Below are 19599 nucleotides of genomic sequence, written 5' to 3'. Positions count from 1 at the left end.
GCAGGGGCAGTGCCTGGGGCAGGTCCAGAGAACAGAAGAGGCAAGGTAGTAAGGGCTCTGGCCACAGGAAGACATGGAAGGATGACCCAGAGAGTTGAAAACATCCAGCAGTGATTGCTTGGGATAGTGATATAGCTGTGAACTCGGAGCTCTTTCTATTTAGCAGTTGCTTTACATACATCATCTCAGTATTTAGCGTAATTACCTCCATATACAAATGAGTAAACTGAGGTTCACTGAGCTCCGTCAAGAATTTTCTTAAAGCCACTTGACAGGAAAAGCTAGGGCCTGGATTTGAACCCAGAGGCCATGCTTTGTGCCATTTTACTAAGGTACCTCCTAAGCTGTCTCTGTGTCCCAGGTCTCCCAGGGCCTGGTGCTGAGCAGTCCAGCAGACTTGAGGCTTCTGAAGCAGAACACACAGCTCCGTGCTGCCCAGTGCTGCTGGTCACTCGCTGTCTGTCTGTCTAACCCAGGAGCTCTTTGGAAGAAACGGGTTTGAATACATGATGTTCCAGCTGTTCAAATCCTCAAGCAAGGATCTGCTCTTCAGCGATGATACAGAATGTTTGGCTAACCTTCAGGACAGAACAACTTATCAAAAATACTTAGGGCCAGAGTATCTTCGTGCTATTGCTAACATGAGACAGTGCTTACACTCTGGTGAGTAGAATAAACACCAAGGAGCAATAACGTGGGGGTCAAAGTAAACATGTTTGTCTTAAGGACGACAGCATGCCAAGCCTGGGCCAGTACGAATAGGACACAAAGATTAGGAGGGCTTGCTCCTGGCCCTGCAGGAGGATTCAGGCTTACCAGGGAGGCAGTCAATTAGGCCACAGTATAAGACACTAACTGAAAAGGCCAAGTCATTTGAAGGAGCCAGAGAGTGCAACAGAACTGAAGATCATTTGGAAATTGAACTTGTTTACATGTATATTTCCACTTTTTGGCTGATAGAATGAAAATGTCTGTGTGTGGGAGCACTTCAGTGTAGGGAGGAGGTTGGAAATGACACATACATACCACTCATAGTGGACCAATTTTCAAAGATTTTAAATAAAATGTATAATTAATATTAAAAGAAACAAGTGTTGTTATAGCCTAAGCAGGCCCCTTCTACATACATACATATGTAGCAGTGGCACTAAGTAAGTCATTTCTCTCTATTTCTATGTACTATCGACATGGCATAGCTGCCTCAAAAAAATAAGTTGGAGAAATAAAATTAGAGCTGGAATAATCAAATTATTGGGAGTGTGCCTGAATTTTTGTTAAATTATATCATGTGTTAGAGACGGGGAGAATAGGAGAGGAAAATGTAGATGTTTAAGGATAGCACTGACATCAGTTAGAGGAGAGAGAGAGATTTAAAAAAAAAAATCTTCATTACCTACCATTTACTTTTAGAAAATAGGAACAGCATCGTACTTAATAAGCACAGGCAGTACCTGATGGTCTTTCTCTTATGTTACCTCTCACAGAACTTCTGGATGCCTGCACATTCCATGGAAATTAAAAATTGATCAAAGTGAGCAACCGCAGAGATGCTCAGAGCCTGCAAATCCAGTGGGGCCACATTCTCACTTGTCTGCATGGTGGGTCTGTGTTAACATCAGTTAATCTTTATAATTGTGTCCTGTAACTGATGCAAAAAATAAAATGAATAAAAATTATTGTGTCTTTCAGAAAACTTCATGAAATGTTCTCAGATTTTGGCAGGGGCAGGGGTAGAAAATGGTTTGTTTATACTAGAATTGTGCTTCTGAATTTAGTATGTATTAAATTATATCTTTTTTTTAGACCTCTACCAGACTAGCTCAACTTCCCTCCCTATTGTTTGATGATTTTACCCAAGAGTCAACTCACTTAAATAGAATTTAAGCAATAAATCTGTCTGAAGGGAGTCTGAGTGTGCAAAAAAAGCATTAGTGTGTGCAGTATCAAGGACTTACATAATGAAAATAAAGGATAAGGAATGAGTTTCTGCATTTTAAAAATATATTTGGGCATTTAAAATCCATAACGTCAAGCGGAATCAAACTCCTGATCAGATTAATTGAAAAATATGAAAATTACCACAAAAATCTCATCCTACTACCCTTTTGCAGTAAATTTCCTAGAAGTGTGATTTACATTCATTTAAGTCAGTTTCTTATCAGAGATTTTGCCTTATCTATTATTACCATGATTCCAGCCTATGGTAGTGCCTCAATAAATGCTGCATGGGAACCCAAGTTATATATTGTGAAGTGTCAGTTTGGTGTGTGGACTTCTGCTTCTGCCTGTGAATGAGTAACCAGTACAGGATTTGCTGTCCTTCCATAAACAACTAAAAAACTGGAAAAAATACGTGAAACAAATGTTCTCAAACATTGGGCTACAACAGTGCAGGACTATGATCCTTGAAAGAAGGAAAAGAAAAGAGGTGTGCAGAGTGATGACCTTACTTTTTCCTTAGAGGAAATTTCCAGATCATGGCAAAGGGAGCAGGAACCCAAGAGAGCCCATCACACTGAGTTGAGGAAACAGAGATAGGAGTTTGGGGAAGCCAGAGTGACTGGAATTTGTATACAGAGAGATCTGTACAGGAGTCGCCTTGAAATGTTTGGCAAAATACTAATCTGTTTGTGTATAGAATGAAACTGAAGTCCGTCAGGCTAGACAAAGAATGACTGTGAGAGACCCATAAGCTGAGCAATGCCCAGGGCTCCCATGGGGCCAGGAGTCAATCACGTTCCTACCAGCCAGTGTGAAGAGACCTCACCGAACACCTGAGCTTTTCTATGAAGGCAGCTGGGGCTGAAATAGCTGTAGACTAAGGGCTGCTCCATAACTGCCCTTACTGAGAGTGACACTAGCCTTGGTGAGATCAAGCAGATCTGCAAGTCACCTGACTGCCTTCTAAAATAAACCTCAATACTCACTAAAGGAATACAACAAAATCTAAATATTCAACAGTGTGGCATGCATAATATCCAGCATCAGATACAAAGATTACCAGATGTGCAAAGAAGCACAAAATGTGACCCAGAGTCATCAGAAAAATCAACCAGTAGAAACTCACCCAGAAACCACAGAGATGATGGTATTCAGACAATTAACTTTAAACAGTTGTTATAAACAGGCACAAGGATTTAAATGAAAACATGAAGAGAATTCCCTGGCGGTCCAATAGTTAGGACTCAGAGCTTTCACTGCCAAGGGCCCGGGTTCCATCCCTGGTTGGGGAACTAAGATCCCACAAGCCACGTGGCCAAAAATACATACATGAACATAACAAAGTAAAAAGTGTAAGGTTTAAAAAAGAACCAGTGAAAATCTAGAGCGGCAAAATTTGTGTTTCAAGGAATTTGTTTGATCTAAATTGTCTATTTTTGCCATAAAATTGCTCAAAATATTTCTTTATTATTATTTTAATATTTATAGGTTGTGTAGTGATATCTCTTCTTCTATTTTTCATACTGGTAATTTGTATTTTCTTCTTTTTTCTTGACCTGTGTAGTTGTAGCTTTATCAATTTTCTTGAACTTTTCAAAGAATGAATTTTTAGTTTTATACATTTTCATATTATTATTTAAAATTTTTTTATTTATTTAATTTATTTATTTTTGGCTACGTTGGGTCTCTGTTGCTGCACTCGGGCTTTCTCTAGTTGCGGTGAGTGGGGGCTACTCTTCATTGCGGTGTGTGGGCTTCTCAACGAGGTGGCTTCTCTTGTTGCAGAGCACAGGCTCTAGGCTTGGGGCTTCAGTAGTTGTGACTCCCCAGCTCTAGAGCGCAGGCTCAGTAGTTGTGGCACACGGGCTTAGTTGCTCGGCAGCATGTGGGATCTTCCCGGACCAGGGATCGAACCCGTGTCCCCTGCATTGGCAGATGGATTCTTAACCACTGCGCCACCAGGGAAGTCCCACTATTATTTTTTAATCTCATTTTCTGTTCTTAGCCTTACTTCCTTTCTACTTATTTTTCATTTATTTTTATTTTTTTCTTAGATTCTTAAGGTGCAAGCTTATATCAATATTTAGACCATTTTATTTTTCTAATATAGACATTTAAAATGATAAATTTCCCTCTAAGCACCGCTTTAGCTGAATCCCACAAATTTTGATATGTTTATTTTCATCATCATTGAGGTACATTTTTTTTCTAGTTTTTCAAAGATTTCTTCTTTAATCTGTTGATTATTTAAAATTTCTTTTTAATTTCCAAATATTTGGCAATTTTCCAGATATGCTTTTGTAATTTATTTCTAATTTAATTCCTTTGTGGTCAGAAGATATATATTCTATATAACTTCAATCCTGCTAAATTTATTGAAGTGTTTTTTTTTTTTTTTTTTTTGCCAGCATATGACCAATCTTGGTGGATATTCCATGTATACTTAAAAAAAATAAGTATTCTTAATTGTTTGGTGTAGTTCTGTAATATGTAGTGTAGTACTATAAGTAGCAGTAGGTCAAGTTGGCTAAAGTTATTGTTCAAATCCTCTGCCTTGACTCATTTTCTATCTACTTTTTGCATTAATTACTGAGAGAAGAGGATTGAACTCTCCAACTATAAGTATGGATTTGCTCATTTCTCCCTCCAGTTAAAATAGATTTTGCTTTATATATTTGGAGGCTTTGTTACATACACATTTAGGAGATTAGGCTTTCTTGATGAATTGACTCCCTTACCATTATGAAATGTCCCTAGTTGTCCCTGTAATACTTTTTCTCTTTAGGTCTGTTTCATTGGATATTAATATGACCACTCCACCTTTCTCATGATAGTTTGTGCTTGGTTTATTGTTCTACATTCTTTTACTTTTAATTCATCTGTTTCTTTCTATTAAGGAGGGTTTCTTATAAAGAGCACATAGTTCTTTTTTTTTAATTCAGTGTGACATTCTCTTCCCTTTTAAATGGTGTGTTTAGTTCATTTATATGTAATGTAATTTTTGATATTTGTTTTCTATCTGTCTCATCTGTTCCTTGTTCCTTATTTCCTCTTTTCTGCCTTCTGTTGGGTTAACTGAATAATTTTATCTTCTCTGTTGGTTTATTAGCTATTCTTTTAATATCTTCTCCAAGGTTTGTAATATATATCTTTAGCTTAATACCAGCATCAAATAACATTATATCACTTTGTGTCTAACATAAGATCCTGTAATAGTACAGCTCCACTTTCCCCAGTGATGTGCGGATAAACTTTTAACAACCAGATTTTCAAGGTAAAAAAAGCCTTGATTTGTATCATTTGTTGTTTCATGGAGTATGTGCTCTTGCCATGGATGATTTCAAGCTGCCAAAGTGATGTCAATGAATTCAGAGTTGAGTAGAAATACACACAATCAGCCTTTGCAAGCCATCACAAGCTGGCTGTACTACCCCACTGATTTCCCTGTTTTATCTTTTGTGCTCTTACTATCATACATTTTACTTCTACATATGTTAGAAACTCCACAGTGTATTTTTATTATTTTTACATCAAGCTGTCAATTACCTTTTAAAGAAATTTAAAAATGAAAAAAATCTTTAATATTTACCCACATCTCTACTGTTTCTAGCTCTCTCCATACTTTTGTGTAGGTTATACATTTTAGATATTTTGAGGCTATGTCTTTATGGCATGCTTTCATTGTCTGTAGAGATGTTATTTTTCTTCTTATTTAATTTTCTGTAATAACTTTGTGTAGTATTTGACCGCAGTACTTTTGGTTACTGAATTTTAGGTGAAATTTGCTTTCCTGAACTTTTAGACTAAGGCTATTTTCAGGAAAGATTTTCTAACTTTACAGAGCTCCATCTTCTGTTGTTTTGTGCATTATTCAAAAACATAGTAGCTTGCTTTCTTGGGTTTTTTGGTTTTATTCCCTTGTCCACTTTGGTCTAAACCTTCCTTTTACTTCATCCTTGTTTTCCCTTTCCTACACAAATTTGATTCCACGTTCAGCAGTCTCTTGCTCCAGACTGCTCCAGGTCCTTTTGTCCTTCTTGGGAAAGGTATTTTCACATCTCGTCCTAGGCTGTCTCCCTACAGGATACCCCTAGGAAGCCACAGGCATGCTTATCCTTCAAACTGGGGCTTCTAGGAAGACTCTCTTCTAGAGTTTCACCTGCTACAGAGTCCTCAGGCTCTGTTGCCTGAAGCCTCAGAGACTGTTGCCTCTGATGGGCTTGAGTCTCTGCCACCCGTCTCCCCTACCAGGAGAGCCACACTTGCAGTCTTGAGTGGAATAGACTTGAGGCAGGAGCCTGAAGATCCTGGTCCAACAGGGACTTCTCCCTGTCTGGGGGAAAGCTATCAAGCACTCTACCTTTACTTTCTCCCAATTCTAAGACTTGGAAAAAAGACCAGAGCAGATAATAAATGTTTAGAATTTCAACATGTTTGGGGACCCCTTTGAGTATTAATAAAATCCTGGGACTCTCACCATCATAACACACACACACACACACACACACACACACACACACACAGAGCCCTTGGTGTATAATTTTTGTGTATTCATAGCTCCAGTCCACTGATCCTTCTGCAACCTCACACCACTTTCCCCTGGGGTGGAGGGGTGGGGATAGAGGCTACTTAATCTATTTTCAGGCAGATTCTATCCTGAGGGGCTAATAAGTCTTGTTGCACATATAGACAAGTTGCATATATTTATGTAAAAGGCCTATCTGTGGAATATTTAGGACAACTAAAAGGGTAGGATAATTCAATTGTAGAAACCAAGAGTTGACACCAATTTTCTACAAATCTGTATAGATTAAAGGTTTAGTTTGAAACAGCTGAGAAACCAGGTGGACTTTGCTATCCTCTTCCCATGCAGAGCAGGGACATCAAACAATGGCATTTGCTGTCAGGGCAGTAGAGGAATCTGTGATCTGTTTCTTTTGCCCCAGGAGCACTAGACTCTGCTCAGCTTAACGAGCCACTCCTTATGGGCCCACCTGAAGATCTCAGGACTTGGCTTCTCTTGGTGAAAGAGCATGAGAAGTGAAATCCCTAAGTGACTTAGAAGACATTATGAATGACACCTTTCAAGAAAGCATGTCACAGGATGGTGGGGATACTTCAGGATATTGAGTCCAAAATCCTGGGTTCTGGCTTTGTCTGCTGGGCACCCTACCAGTTATGTCCTCTGGCTGGGCTTCAGTTTTTCTCTCTATAAAATGAGATCATTGTACTAGATGGTCTTACAGGGTGTGTTTTGCTGAAGGGCCCATTAGGAATGGAAGGTGCCATAAAGAAATTATATGGGGTCACTTCATTAATTCACTGAATGTGTTGTTAGTACTCAGTCTGTGCTGAGTGTTCCATAATAATGATAGCATTGCCCATCTATTGGTGACTGTTACATGTCAGGCAGGACTAGCACTTTAATAACACTGTAAGTAATCTTCGAAATGACCCAAGAAGGTCTCATATTCCTATTATTAAAGAGAAAACGTGCTAGGAATATGTAAGTAACTTGTCCAGCATCATGTATTTTCTAAGTGGCCTATGATTCAAAACGAGGAGTCTCTGACTCCAATTTCATACCCATTTTATTCTACAGATTGCACATGATAATACCCAGTGTCTGTCCTCAAGAATGGACAGGTGAATAAAAAGCGTGCATAGGTAACTAGCATAAAGTGAAAAAAATTTTGCAGCATCTGCTTGCTATATTCTTTATGATGCATTGTCTAGGATCTAGTGGTGAGCATGCTTGCAGGGCTCCCTGATGTGGTGTGACTCAGGAGCTGGGGTCACAACACTGTGCAAACGGGAATTGAAGGGGAAGATATTGGTCATGACATAAATAAAAATAAGAAGGAGAATAAGGTGCTGGGTACTGTACCAGGTGATTTACTTTAATTGCTAATTTAGTTCTGAAGTAGGTATTATTATTATTCTCATTTTCTAGGTGGGAAACAAAAGGTGGTGAGAGTTAAGTAACTTGGCTAAGTCACTAAACAACTGAAAGTCTTACTGAATAGAAGTAAATGTGTAGAAGCAAATGACCAAATCACACTAGATATAGTGGTGTCCCCAGTCAAGGAGAACCAGGACCAGGTTCTCCTCTTGTCCCAGTCTTTGCAGTTGTGATCATTTCTCATGTTTACTTAATGCTCCTTCTATCACCACTACATTCCTGCTTAGCACTGGGCAGGTGATTTCCAAATACAAATCTGGAAATTAATTCCACTCTGGGAGCAGATTCCTCTACCTGAGATCCTTCTTTCATTTTAAAATGAAGACTCCTTGACACCCTGGTGTCCTGGCCCACTTTATACCAGGCTCTCAGAATTCCCCAGCCTTCCTTTCCCCTCCATAGTATCCCGCTGTGTGGCCTGGGAGAAGTCAATTGCCAGAGGGGCTTTTGAACAGATGTTCCATCCTGGGACAGATCCTGTCTGTTTCACAATTTTGCCTGAAATCAACCCTGCCATGGAGCTCTAAACTGTGCCCCAGCCCTGACCTCTAACTCTCTTCCCATCTTTGCCAGACCTGTCCGAGTGCCCTGCCAAGAGCATGCCAGAGAAGACCAACTTTCCCTGCACACCTGCCTTTGATCAGGGACTTTTGTTCCTTTACACATGACAGTTTCCATAGTCCACTTAGCTCCAGGGTCAGTGGGCTCTGCACCTATTGGCCTAGCGGTCAGATACAGCCAGGTTAGGTTGAACATTATACTGATAAGGAGAGAGTTTTATTAGGAGGTTCTTTTGCATGCAGAATAGACATCTCTGGCTTTTGAAACAAGGACAAACACCAGCTAGTCTCTCCCAGTACATTACAGAAGAATGATTGTGTTGAGGAAAAGGAGCCCAGAGCTTTGTTTAATGGTAAAAAATGTTAACTATCTCTGTTCAGTTTTTCCTCATTCTGCACACGATCCTGCTCTCTGCCCTTCACAGTTTACTGTGTGACTGTGGAGACAGGTAAAAAGCTCCTCTTCCTTTTCCTTTTCTCTACTTTTCTCTTTCTCTTCCCTTCAGTTAAAAAATACTTATTTGTTCTCCTTCATTTCCTTTCCTTGAGGTGGCCAGGGGGAGTGAAGCCTGAGGGACTGGGGCCAAAGAGGCAGCTGGAGGATCAGGAGATTGATAATATACAGGAGAATGGAACAAAGAGCTAAAAATATTGAGAACATCAAGATCCAGCTTTCTCACTGTCAGGAGGAAGGGAGTTGCAAATATGGGGAGGGAGAAAACAAAAAGATTTGCTGTGATGTTCAACTTGAATTGGAGGAGTCAGTGTGAACTCATGGTTGGAGAGAGAGAGAGAGAGGGAGGGAGGGAGAGATGGATGTAGATGTGTGTTATTATGGAGATCTATATCTATATATCTATATCTGTATCATCTATACATATGTTGAAAGATCCTAGTATCAATTTCTCTCCAAAGCAGTTACCACACCTAGCACCCACATTTTGGTTCCTAAATACCATTCTATACTAAAAGGATAAAGTTTCCTAGAGAAATGAGATTCCTGAAACAGAGATTCCAGAGCTAGTATAGGGAAAGTATGAGATAGGCCTGAATGTCTTATTCTGCCAGAAAGTGAAGTGCCTACAAAATTATGGGGCTTGTAACAAATACACAGGAGCAAGCATGAAGGGCCACAACAATCTAATCATCAAAATAAATGAGGAGGAGGGTTCTGGGAAGATGGCAGAGTATAAAGCACCAAGAATCAGTCTTCCCACTCAAACAACAATTACACTGGTAGAAACTGTTTGATGTAAGTATTTTTGAAAGTTGGCATCCATTGAAGGCTTCCAACTTCCAGGAGAATGTTTAAAGGGTAAATTACCATTAATTTCAGTCAATTTCAGTTCTTAGCCTAGCAGTGGCTACCATCTCCCTCCCCCATGCCCCACATCAGGCAGCTGTGTATGTATTCCTGGAGCAGCTTGCACACAGCTTGTGGGATCCAAGGTGGGCAATAAAGATCCTGTTAGGAAATATTAGGGATCTGTGTTATGGTCATTGATTGCGGCTTCTGAACATGGAGGTGCAGATACAGAGGAGGGAAGCCATTGTTATTGCACTTCTCCTCCTCCTTGCAAAACCCTCCTCCTCTGAGTGGCTTCCAGAGGGTTTAAAGGGCCAATACCTTTTTACCACGCCCCTCCCTCACTTTTTACTTTTTCTCCCTTTTGAAAGTGAGACATTTAAGACTAGGGCATTAAAAAGCAACTGCATATTCAAGAGAAATTAGAAAGTCATTGTGCATACCCAGAGAAAGGAGCAGGATCAAAAATAACTGAAAATATCTTAAGTGTGTACTTCAGCTGATCCTTGGCACAGAGATAGTCTACAGCAATAGAAAACAAAAGAAAACAAAACAAAACGGCAAACCCTGAGGAAGGAGAATCTGATTTCCAGAGTTACTATATTATTAGATTCAAATGTCCAGTTTTCAACAACAACAACAAAACAAGGCATACAAAGAAACAGAAACATATGGACCATTCAAAAGAGAAAAAAATCAACAAACTGTTCCTGAAAAAGACCTGATGATGGGTCCACTAGATGAAGACTTTAAAACAACTGTTTCAAAAATGCTCAGAGGGAGAACTAAAAGGATATGTGCAGAAAGTAAGCAAACAAAAAAATGATGTATAATCAAAATGGAAATATAAGTAAGGAGATAGAAAACCTAAAGAAATTCTGAAGCTAAAAGTATAATAACTGAAATAAAAATTCATTAAAGGAATTCAAAGGCATATTTGAACAGGGAGAAGAATCAGTGAATTGAAAGACAGGACAATTGAAATTATTGAGTCTGAAGAGCAAAAAGAAATATAGGGAGCAAAAGTGAACAGAGAATAAGGGACAAGTGTGTCTTCATAATGTAGAATAACATATACATTGTGGGAGTCCCAGAAGGAGAATAGAAAGGAGTAGAGAGAATATTTGAAAAAATAATGGTCAAAAATTTCCCAGGTTTGATGAAAGACATGAATATAAATCCAAGAAGCTCAGTGAACACCAAGTAAGATGAACCCAGGGCCAAGACATATTATAACCAAACTGTCAAAAGTAGAGACAAAAAAATAATGTTGAATGCAGAAAGAAAGAAGCAACTCTTGACATACAAGGGATCTTCAACAAGGTTATTAACAAATTCCTCTTCAAAAACTTTGCAGGACCACCACATCCCTGGTGGTCCAGTGGTTAAGACTCTGCACTCCTAATGCAGGGGGCCTGTGTTCAATCCCTGGTCAGGGAAGTAGATCCTACATGCTACAATTAAGAGCCCACATGCCTCAACAAAGATCCTGCATACGCCAACTAAGACCCAGTGCAGCCAAATAAATAAATAAATATTTAAAAACAAAACTTTGGAGGACAGAAGGCAGTGGGCTGATACATTTAAGGTGCTAAAAGAAAAACCACTATCAATCGAGAATCCTATGTCTGGCAAAATTGTTCTTCAAAAGTGAGGGAGAAATTAAGACTTTCCCAGATCAACAAAAGCTGGGGACATTTGTTACCACTAGATCTGCCCCACAAGAAATACTAAAGGTAGTTTTGCAGGTTGAAATCAAATGACACAGGGCTTCCCTGGCGATGCAGTGGTTAAGAATCCGCCTGCCAACGCAGGGGACGTGGATTCAAGCCCTAGTCCGGGAAGATCCCACATGCCGTGAAGCACCTAAGCCTGTGCACCACAACTACTGAACCTGCGTTCTAGAGGCTGTGAGCCACAACTACTGAAGCCCACGTGCCTAGAGCCTGTGCTCCGCAACAAGAGAAGCCACTGCAATGAGAAGCCCGCACACTGCAAGGAAGAGTAACCCCCACTCGCCGCAACCAGGTAAGGCCTGCGCACAGCAACGAAAACCCAACAGAGCCAAAAATTTAAAAAGAAATAAATTAATTTTAAAAAGAAAGACACTAGACAATAACTTGAAGCTTTATGCAGAAATAAAGATTACAGTAAAGGAAAATACATGAGTGATTATAAAAGCTAGTATTATTGTAACAAGGGTTTATAATTCCACATTTTGTTTTCTACATATATAAGAGACTAATGCATAAAAATTCATTAGCGTATGTTTTCAGACACAATGTATAAAGATGTAATTTTATGAAATCAACAATTGAAAGGGGTGGGGAATGGAGCTGTAAACAAGCAGTTTTTGTATGTTATTCAAGTTAATATGGTATAAATTCAACTTAGAGTGTTATAACTTTAAGATGTAATCTCCATAGTAACCACATGGAAAATAGGTAGAGAATACACACAAAAGGAAATGAGAAGGAAATTAAAATGTTTCAATACCAAAAAAAAAAAATCAGCTAAACACAAGAGAAGACAGTAATGCTGGAAATGAACAGAAAAATGCTGTATGGCATGTAGAAAACAAATAGTAATATGACAGAAGTCCCTCCTTATCAGCAATTACTTTCAATGTAAATGGATTAAACTCTCTAATCAAAAGACAGAAATTAGCAAAATGGAAAAAAACATGATATAATAAAACATTGTCTGCAAGAGACTTTTATCCAAAGACACAAACAGACTGAATGTGAAATGATGGAAGAAAATATTCCATCCAAATAGTAACCAAAAGAGAACAGGATTGGCTATAATAATATCAGAAAAAATAGACTTTAAATCAAAAAAGTTTATAACAGACAAAGAAGAACATTATATATTAGTAAAGATTTCAATACAGTAAAATGATATAATAATTACAAACATTTACAAACCTAACAATAGACCATCAAAATATATAAAGCAAAAATTGTCAGAATTGGAGGGAGAAATAGACAGTTCTACAGTAATAGTTGGAGACATCAATATCCCACTCTCAATAATGGACAGAATAACCAGATAGAAGATAAGCATGGAAATAGAGGACTTCAACAACTCATTAAATCAACTAGATCAAACAGACATATACAGAACACTCCACCCAATAACAACAGAATACACATTCTTTTTAAGTGCAAATACACATTCTTTTCAGGATATGTTAGGCCACACATTAAGTCTCAATAGACTTTAAAGATAGATATAAAGTATCTTGTCTGACTAGAACAGAATACTGTATGCTAACACATATATATGGAATCTAAGGGAAAAAAAAAAAAAGGTCATGAAGAACCTAGGGGTAAGATGGGAATAAAGACACAGACCTACTAGAGCATGGACTTGAGGATATGGGGAGGGGGAAGTGTAAGCTGTGACAAAGTGAGAGAGTGGCATGGACATATATACACTACTAAACGTAAAATAGATAGCTACTGGGAAGCAGCCGCATAGCACAGGGAGATCAGTTTGGTGCTTTGTGACCACCTAGAGGGGTGGGATAGGGAGGGTGGGAGGGAGGGAGATGCAAGAGGGAAGAGATATGGGAACATATGTATATGTATAACTGATTCACTTTGTTATAAAGCAGAAACTAACACAACATTGTAAAGCAATTATACTCCAATAAAGTTGTTAAAAAAGGTGCTTAGGAATTATCTTAACAAAAGAGGTAAAAGTTTTGTACAATGAAAACTACAAAACATTGCTAAAAGAAGTTAAAGAAGACATAAATGTAAAGACCTTCCATGTTTATTGATTAGAAAACTTAACATTGTTATGATGTCAATACTACCCCAAATAATCTACAGATTAAATGCAATTCCTATCAAAACCCAAATGACTTTTTTTTCTCAGAAATAGGAAAAAATCCTAAAATTCATATGGAATCTCAAGTGATCCTGAATAGCCAAAACACTTTTGAATAAGAACAAAGCTGGAGGACTCACATTTCCTGTTGTCAAAACATACCAACAAACATAACATTATATTTTATAGATTTCAAAAGAGTATGGTGCTGGCATAAAGACAGACACATAGATCAAAGTAATAGAATAGAAAACCCAGAAATAATCACTGACATATATCCACAAAGGGGTTCAAGTCATTCAATAGGTGAAAGGATAGTCTTTTTGACAAATCGTGCTAAGAAAACTGGGTATAAACATGCAAAAGAAAGAAGTTGGACGCTCACCTAATACCATATAAAAATTAACTCAAAATTATTTAAAGACCTAGACTTAAGACATAAAAAGTATGAAACTCTTAGAAGAAAACATAGGGAAGAAGCTTGATGACATGGGATTTGGCAGTGATTTCTTGGATGTGACATCAAGGCACAGGCAACAAAAGCAAAAACAGACAGATTGAAGTTTATGAAAATTAAAACTTTTGTGCATCAAAAGATAGCTATGAACAGTGAAAGCTAACCCACAGAATGGGAGAAAACATTTCCATATTAGATATCTGTTAAGGGATTAATACCTAGAATATATTGAAAACTCCTGAAGCTCAACAAGAGAAAAACAAACAACCAATTCAAAAATGGGCAAAGAACTTTAATTTTTTTGAAAAGAAATTATATGAATGGTAAATAGGCACATGAAAAGATGCTCAACATCACTAATCATTAGAGAAATGCAAATTAAATCTACATTAAGATACCACATACTCATTGGAATGGCTCCTATCAAAAAAACCAGAAAGTAGTAAGTGTTGGTGAGGATGTGGATTAATTAAAACCCTGTTGGTGGGAATGTACAGCCATTGTGGAAAACAGTATGGAGATTTCTCAAAAAACATTAGATGTAGAGTTACCATATGATCCAGAAATTCACTTCTTAGTATATACCCAAAAGAATTGAAAGCAGGGTCTTGTAGAGATATTTATACACTCATGGTTTATAGAAGTATTGTTTGCAATAGCTAAAATGTGGAAGCAACCCAAGTGCCCATTGCTAGATGAATGGATAAGCAAATATGGTATGTACATACAATGGAATATTATTCAGCCTTAAAAAAGAAGGAAATTATTGACATGTGCTACAACATGGATGAAACGAGGATATTATTGTAAGTGAAGTAAGAGAATCACAAAAGGCAAATAGTGTATGATTCCACTTAAATGAAGCACTTAGTGTAGTCAAAATCATAGAGATAGAAAGTAGAGAAGTGGTTGCCAGGGGCTGGGGGTAAGGGAAAATGAGGAATTATTGTTTACTGGTGTAGAGTTTCAATTTTGCAAGATGAAAAGAATTCTGGAGATGTATGGTGGTGACAATTTGCACAGCAATATGAGTGTACTTAATATCACTGAACTGTACACTTTAAAATGGCTAAGATGATAAATTTCATGTTATGTGTTTTTTACCACAATAAAAAATGGGAAAAAAAAATAATAGTAAAGTATTATAACCCACTGAATACAAAAGAAACCCCCAAGCCCATGCTGATAAAAACAAATAAAAGGAAATCAATGAATAAATGGAGAAAGAGAAGTACTTGTCTATTTTAGAATGGCAATTGATAAATGCACAAGGAATGATATAATCAGAAAAATCACTATTTGGTAATCAATATAGTAATAATGATTCAGGCAAGAATCATCAATGGATGCTAAAACTGCAGGATGAAAGTCTGATGAGGAACAAAATGTTAAGTAGTCTCAAAGTGTCTCTCCACAGACTACTCATTAATTACAAAGGAAAATTTACAGTGTAGAAACCTGTCAGACACCACCTTAACCAAGCAAATAAAGGTTACAGAAGTGATAATGGAACAAATTACTATTGTGTTCCTTCTAATGCAATACTCCGAGAACCCAGCCCCACTTCTGTGATGTTGCTGTCAAAAATGCACACCCTGAATCAAATCATGAAGCAATTTCAGACAGACCCAAATTGAGGGACTTTCTGTAAAATGCTGTTAAATGCAAAATAACATGTTAAATCACACCACCCAAATCCAGAATGTTGGAAATTCCAAAGGACAAGTGATGCAGTTTCTTCAACAAGTAAATAGCATAAAGGGTAAAAGAAAAGAGCAGAAGAGATTTAACATATATAACCAATTCAATGCCTGGATCTTGTTTGAGGTTCTAATTTGAATGAGGTAATAAAATTTTTTGACAACCAGGTAAACTGGAATATTAACTGGGAATTAGATAATAATATGGAATAATTGTTCATTTTTGACAGGTGTGATAAATACATTATGGTTATATATTAAAAATCCCTTAGCTGTTAGAGATGCACACTTCTGTGGGTGAAGTAATGCACTGTCTGTTACTCCAGAAAAAAATGGGGAAGTGGAAAGATGGATGAAATAATATTGGCAAAATGTTGACAATTGATGAAGTTGGGTAAGGTGTACATGGGGGTTTATTACATCATTTTCTTTACTTACGTGTATATTTGAAAATGGCATATATCTATGTAAAAGAAGGAGGAGGAAGAGAAGAGGAATCTGAAATAGACCTTAAACCATAGCTAGTGAAGAGTTTAATTTGCTTTTTAATGTGAAAGAATTGGAATAAACATAAGAACTAAATTATATACCAACTATGGTGGATGTATGTCTACAAATATTTATTTAGTGGACTGTATATAATTTTTATTCATACTACTAATCCAGTGTCAAGTTATACAAAGGACATAGGTAATTTTATTGATAATGAACACCTGAATCGGATAGACATGGCAATTATATTTCAGATGTCAGTACTTAGAGTTAGGCAGAAAAGTTTAGAAAAATCAAACGCATTTTGTTCTAATCTTGGAATGCTACAACTTACACAACCAAACAAATGTCTATTTAAGGTCTTTTGCATTTCCTTATAAACTTTAGGATTATATTGTCAATTCCCACTAAAAAATATTAAAAACTTATTAAGAGTTAGATTGGGAGTTCATTGAACCTATATATTATAATTTGAGGAGAACTGACATCTTTATAATATTGAGTCACCACCCATTTTCTGTGTATAGACTTTCATTAACTTAGAGATTCTTTAATATTTTTCATCAATATTTTAGAGTTTGGTGTGTAAAAATTTTAGGCATCTTTTGATAGACTTATTCTTGGTCATTTGTGATTCTTATACTACTTTAAATAGCATTTTCATTAAAAATATTTTTAATCTAGGAATACAATTGATTTTTGTATATTTATCTTGTATCCAGCAACACTGCCTAACATTTTTCTTTTTTTTCACATTTTTTAATATTAATTAATTAATTTTTTATTGGAGTATAATCGCTTTACAATGGTGTGTTAGTTTCTGCTTTATAACAAAGTGAATCAGTTACACATATACATATGTTGCCAAATCTCTTCCTGCTTGCATCTCCCTCCCTTCCACCCTCCCTATCCCACCCCTACAGGCGGTCACAAAGCACCGGGCTGATCTCCCTGTGCTACGCGGCTGCTTCCCACTAGCTATCTACCTTACGTTTGGTAGTGTATATATGTCCATGCCTCTCTCTCGCTTTGTCACAGCTTACCCTTCCCCCTCCCCATATCCTCAAGTCCATTCTCTAGTAGCTCTGTGTCTTTATTCCTGTCTTACCCCTAGGTGCTTCATGACATTTTTTTTCCTTAAATTCCATATATATGTGTTAGCATATGGTATTTGTCTTTCTCTTTCTGACATACTTCACTCTGTATGACAGACTCTAGGTCTATCCACCTCATTACAAATAGCTCAATTTCCTTTCTTTTTATGGCTGAGTAATATTCCATTGTATATATGTGCCACATCTTTATGCATTCATCGGATAATGGACACTAAGGTTGTTTCCATCTCCGGGCTATTGTAAATAGAGCTGCAATGAACATTTTGGTACATGACTCTTTTTGAATTATGGTTTTCTCAGGGTATATGCCCAGTAGTGGGATTGCTGGGTCATATGGTAGTTCTATTTGTACTTTTTTAAGGAACCTCCATACTGTTCTCCACAGTGGCTGTATCAAGTTACATTTCCACCAACAGTGCAAGGGGGTTCCCTTTTCTGCACACCCTCTCCAGCATTTATTGTTTCTGGATTTTTTGATGATGGCCATTCTGACTGGTGTGAGATGATATCTCATTGTAGTTTTGATTTGCATTTCTCTAATGATTAATGATTTTGAGCATTCTTTCATGTGTTTGTTGGCAGTCTATATATCTTCTTTGGAGAAATGTCTATTTAGTACTGCCCATTTTTGGATTGGGTTGTTTGTTTTTTTGTTATTGAGCTGCATGAGCTGCTTATAAATTTTGGAGATTAATCCTTTGTCACTTGCTTCTTCATTTGCAAATATTTTCTCCCATTCTGAGGGTTGTCTTTTGGTCTTGTTTATGGTTTCCTTTGCTGTGCAAAAGCTTTGAAGTTTCATTAGGTCCCATTTGTTTATTTTTGTTTTTATTTCCATTTCTCTAGGAGATGGGTCAAAAAGGATCTTGCTGTGACTTGTGTCATAGAGTGTTCTGCCTATATTTTCCTCTAAGAGTTTGATAGTTTCTGGCCTTACATTTAGGTCTTTAATCCATTTTGAGCTTATTTTTGTGTATGGTGTTAGGGAGTGATCTAATCTCATACTTTTACATGTACCTGTCCAATTTTCCCAGCACCACTTATTGAAGAGGCTGTCCTTTCTCCACTGTATATTCCTGCCACCTTTATCAAAGATAAGGTGACCATATGTGCATGGGTTTATCTCTGGGCTTTCTATCCTATTCCATTGATCTATCTTTCTGTTTTTGTGCCAGTACCATACTGTCTTGATTACTGTAGCTTTGTAGTATAGTCTGAAGTCAGGCAGCCTGATTCCTCCAGCTCCATTTTTTGTTCTCAAGATTGCTTTGGCTATTCGGGGTCTTTTGTGTTTCCATACAAATTGTGAAATTTTTTGTTCTAGTTCTGTGAAAAATGCCAGTGGTAGTTTGATAGGGATTGCATTGAATCTATAGATTGCTTTGGGTAGTAGAGTCATTTTCACAATGTTGATTCTTCCAATCCAAGAACATGGTATATCTCTCCATCTGTTTGTATCATCTTTAATTTCTTTCACATCAGTGTCTTATAATTTCTGCATACAGGTCTTTTGTCTCCTTAGGTAGGTTTATTCCTAGACATTTTATTCTTTTTATTGCAATGGTAAATGGCAGTGTTTTCTTGATTTCACTTTCAGATTTCTCATCATTAGTGTATAGGAATGCCAGAGATTTCTGTCATTAATTTTGTATCCTGCTACTTTACCAAATTCATTGATTAGCTCTAGTAGTTTTCTGGTAGCATCTTTAGGATTCTCTATGTAGAGTATCATGTCATCTGTAAACAGTGACAGCTTTACTTCTTCTTTTCCGATTTGGATTCCTTTTATTTTATTTTCTTCTCTGATTGCTGTGGCTAAAACTTCCAAAACTATGTTGAATAAGAGTGGTGAGAGTGGGCAACCTTGTCTTGTTCCTGATCTTAGTGGAAATGCTTTCGGTTTTTCACCATTGAGGGCGATGTGGGCTGTTGGTTTGTTATATATGGCCTTTATTATGTTGAGGAAAGTTCCCTCTTTGCCTGCTTTCTGCAGGGTTTTTATCATAAATGGGTGTTGAATTTTGTTGAAAGTTTCTCTGCATCTATTGAGATGATCATATGGTTTTTCTCCTTCAACTTGTTAATATGGTGTATCATGTTGATTGATTTGCGTATATTGTAGAATCCTTGCATTCCTGGAATAAACCCCACTTGATCATGGTGTATGATCCTTTTAATGTGCTGTTGGATTCTGTTTGCTAGTATTTTGTTGAGGATTTTTGCATCTAT

General features: G+C 37.3%; 1 protein-coding gene across 2 annotated transcripts in view; it reads left to right on the top strand.

The window, feature by feature from the left end:
* Positions 1–1685, top strand: part of LOC103090671 (inhibitor of carbonic anhydrase) — a 41263-nt gene extending 39578 nt beyond the window's left edge. For both annotated transcript variants that reach the window (XM_007457560.1, XM_007457561.1), the window contains 2 exons: positions 477–663; positions 1485–1685. In XM_007457560.1, coding sequence (XP_007457622.1) covers positions 477–663; positions 1485–1519 — 222 coding nt within the window. In that variant the 3' untranslated portion in view covers positions 1520–1685. The remainder of the gene's footprint in view (positions 1–476; positions 664–1484) is intronic.
* Positions 1686–19599: the final 17914 nt, after the last annotated feature.

Source organism: Lipotes vexillifer, unplaced genomic scaffold, assembly GCF_000442215.2.
Source record: "Lipotes vexillifer unplaced genomic scaffold, Lipotes_vexillifer_v1.1 scaffold86, whole genome shotgun sequence".
NCBI classification, from domain to species: domain Eukaryota; kingdom Metazoa; phylum Chordata; class Mammalia; order Artiodactyla; family Lipotidae; genus Lipotes; species Lipotes vexillifer.
The sequence above is the reverse complement of the archived record's forward strand: the minus strand, read 5'-3'. Positions and strand labels throughout refer to the sequence as shown.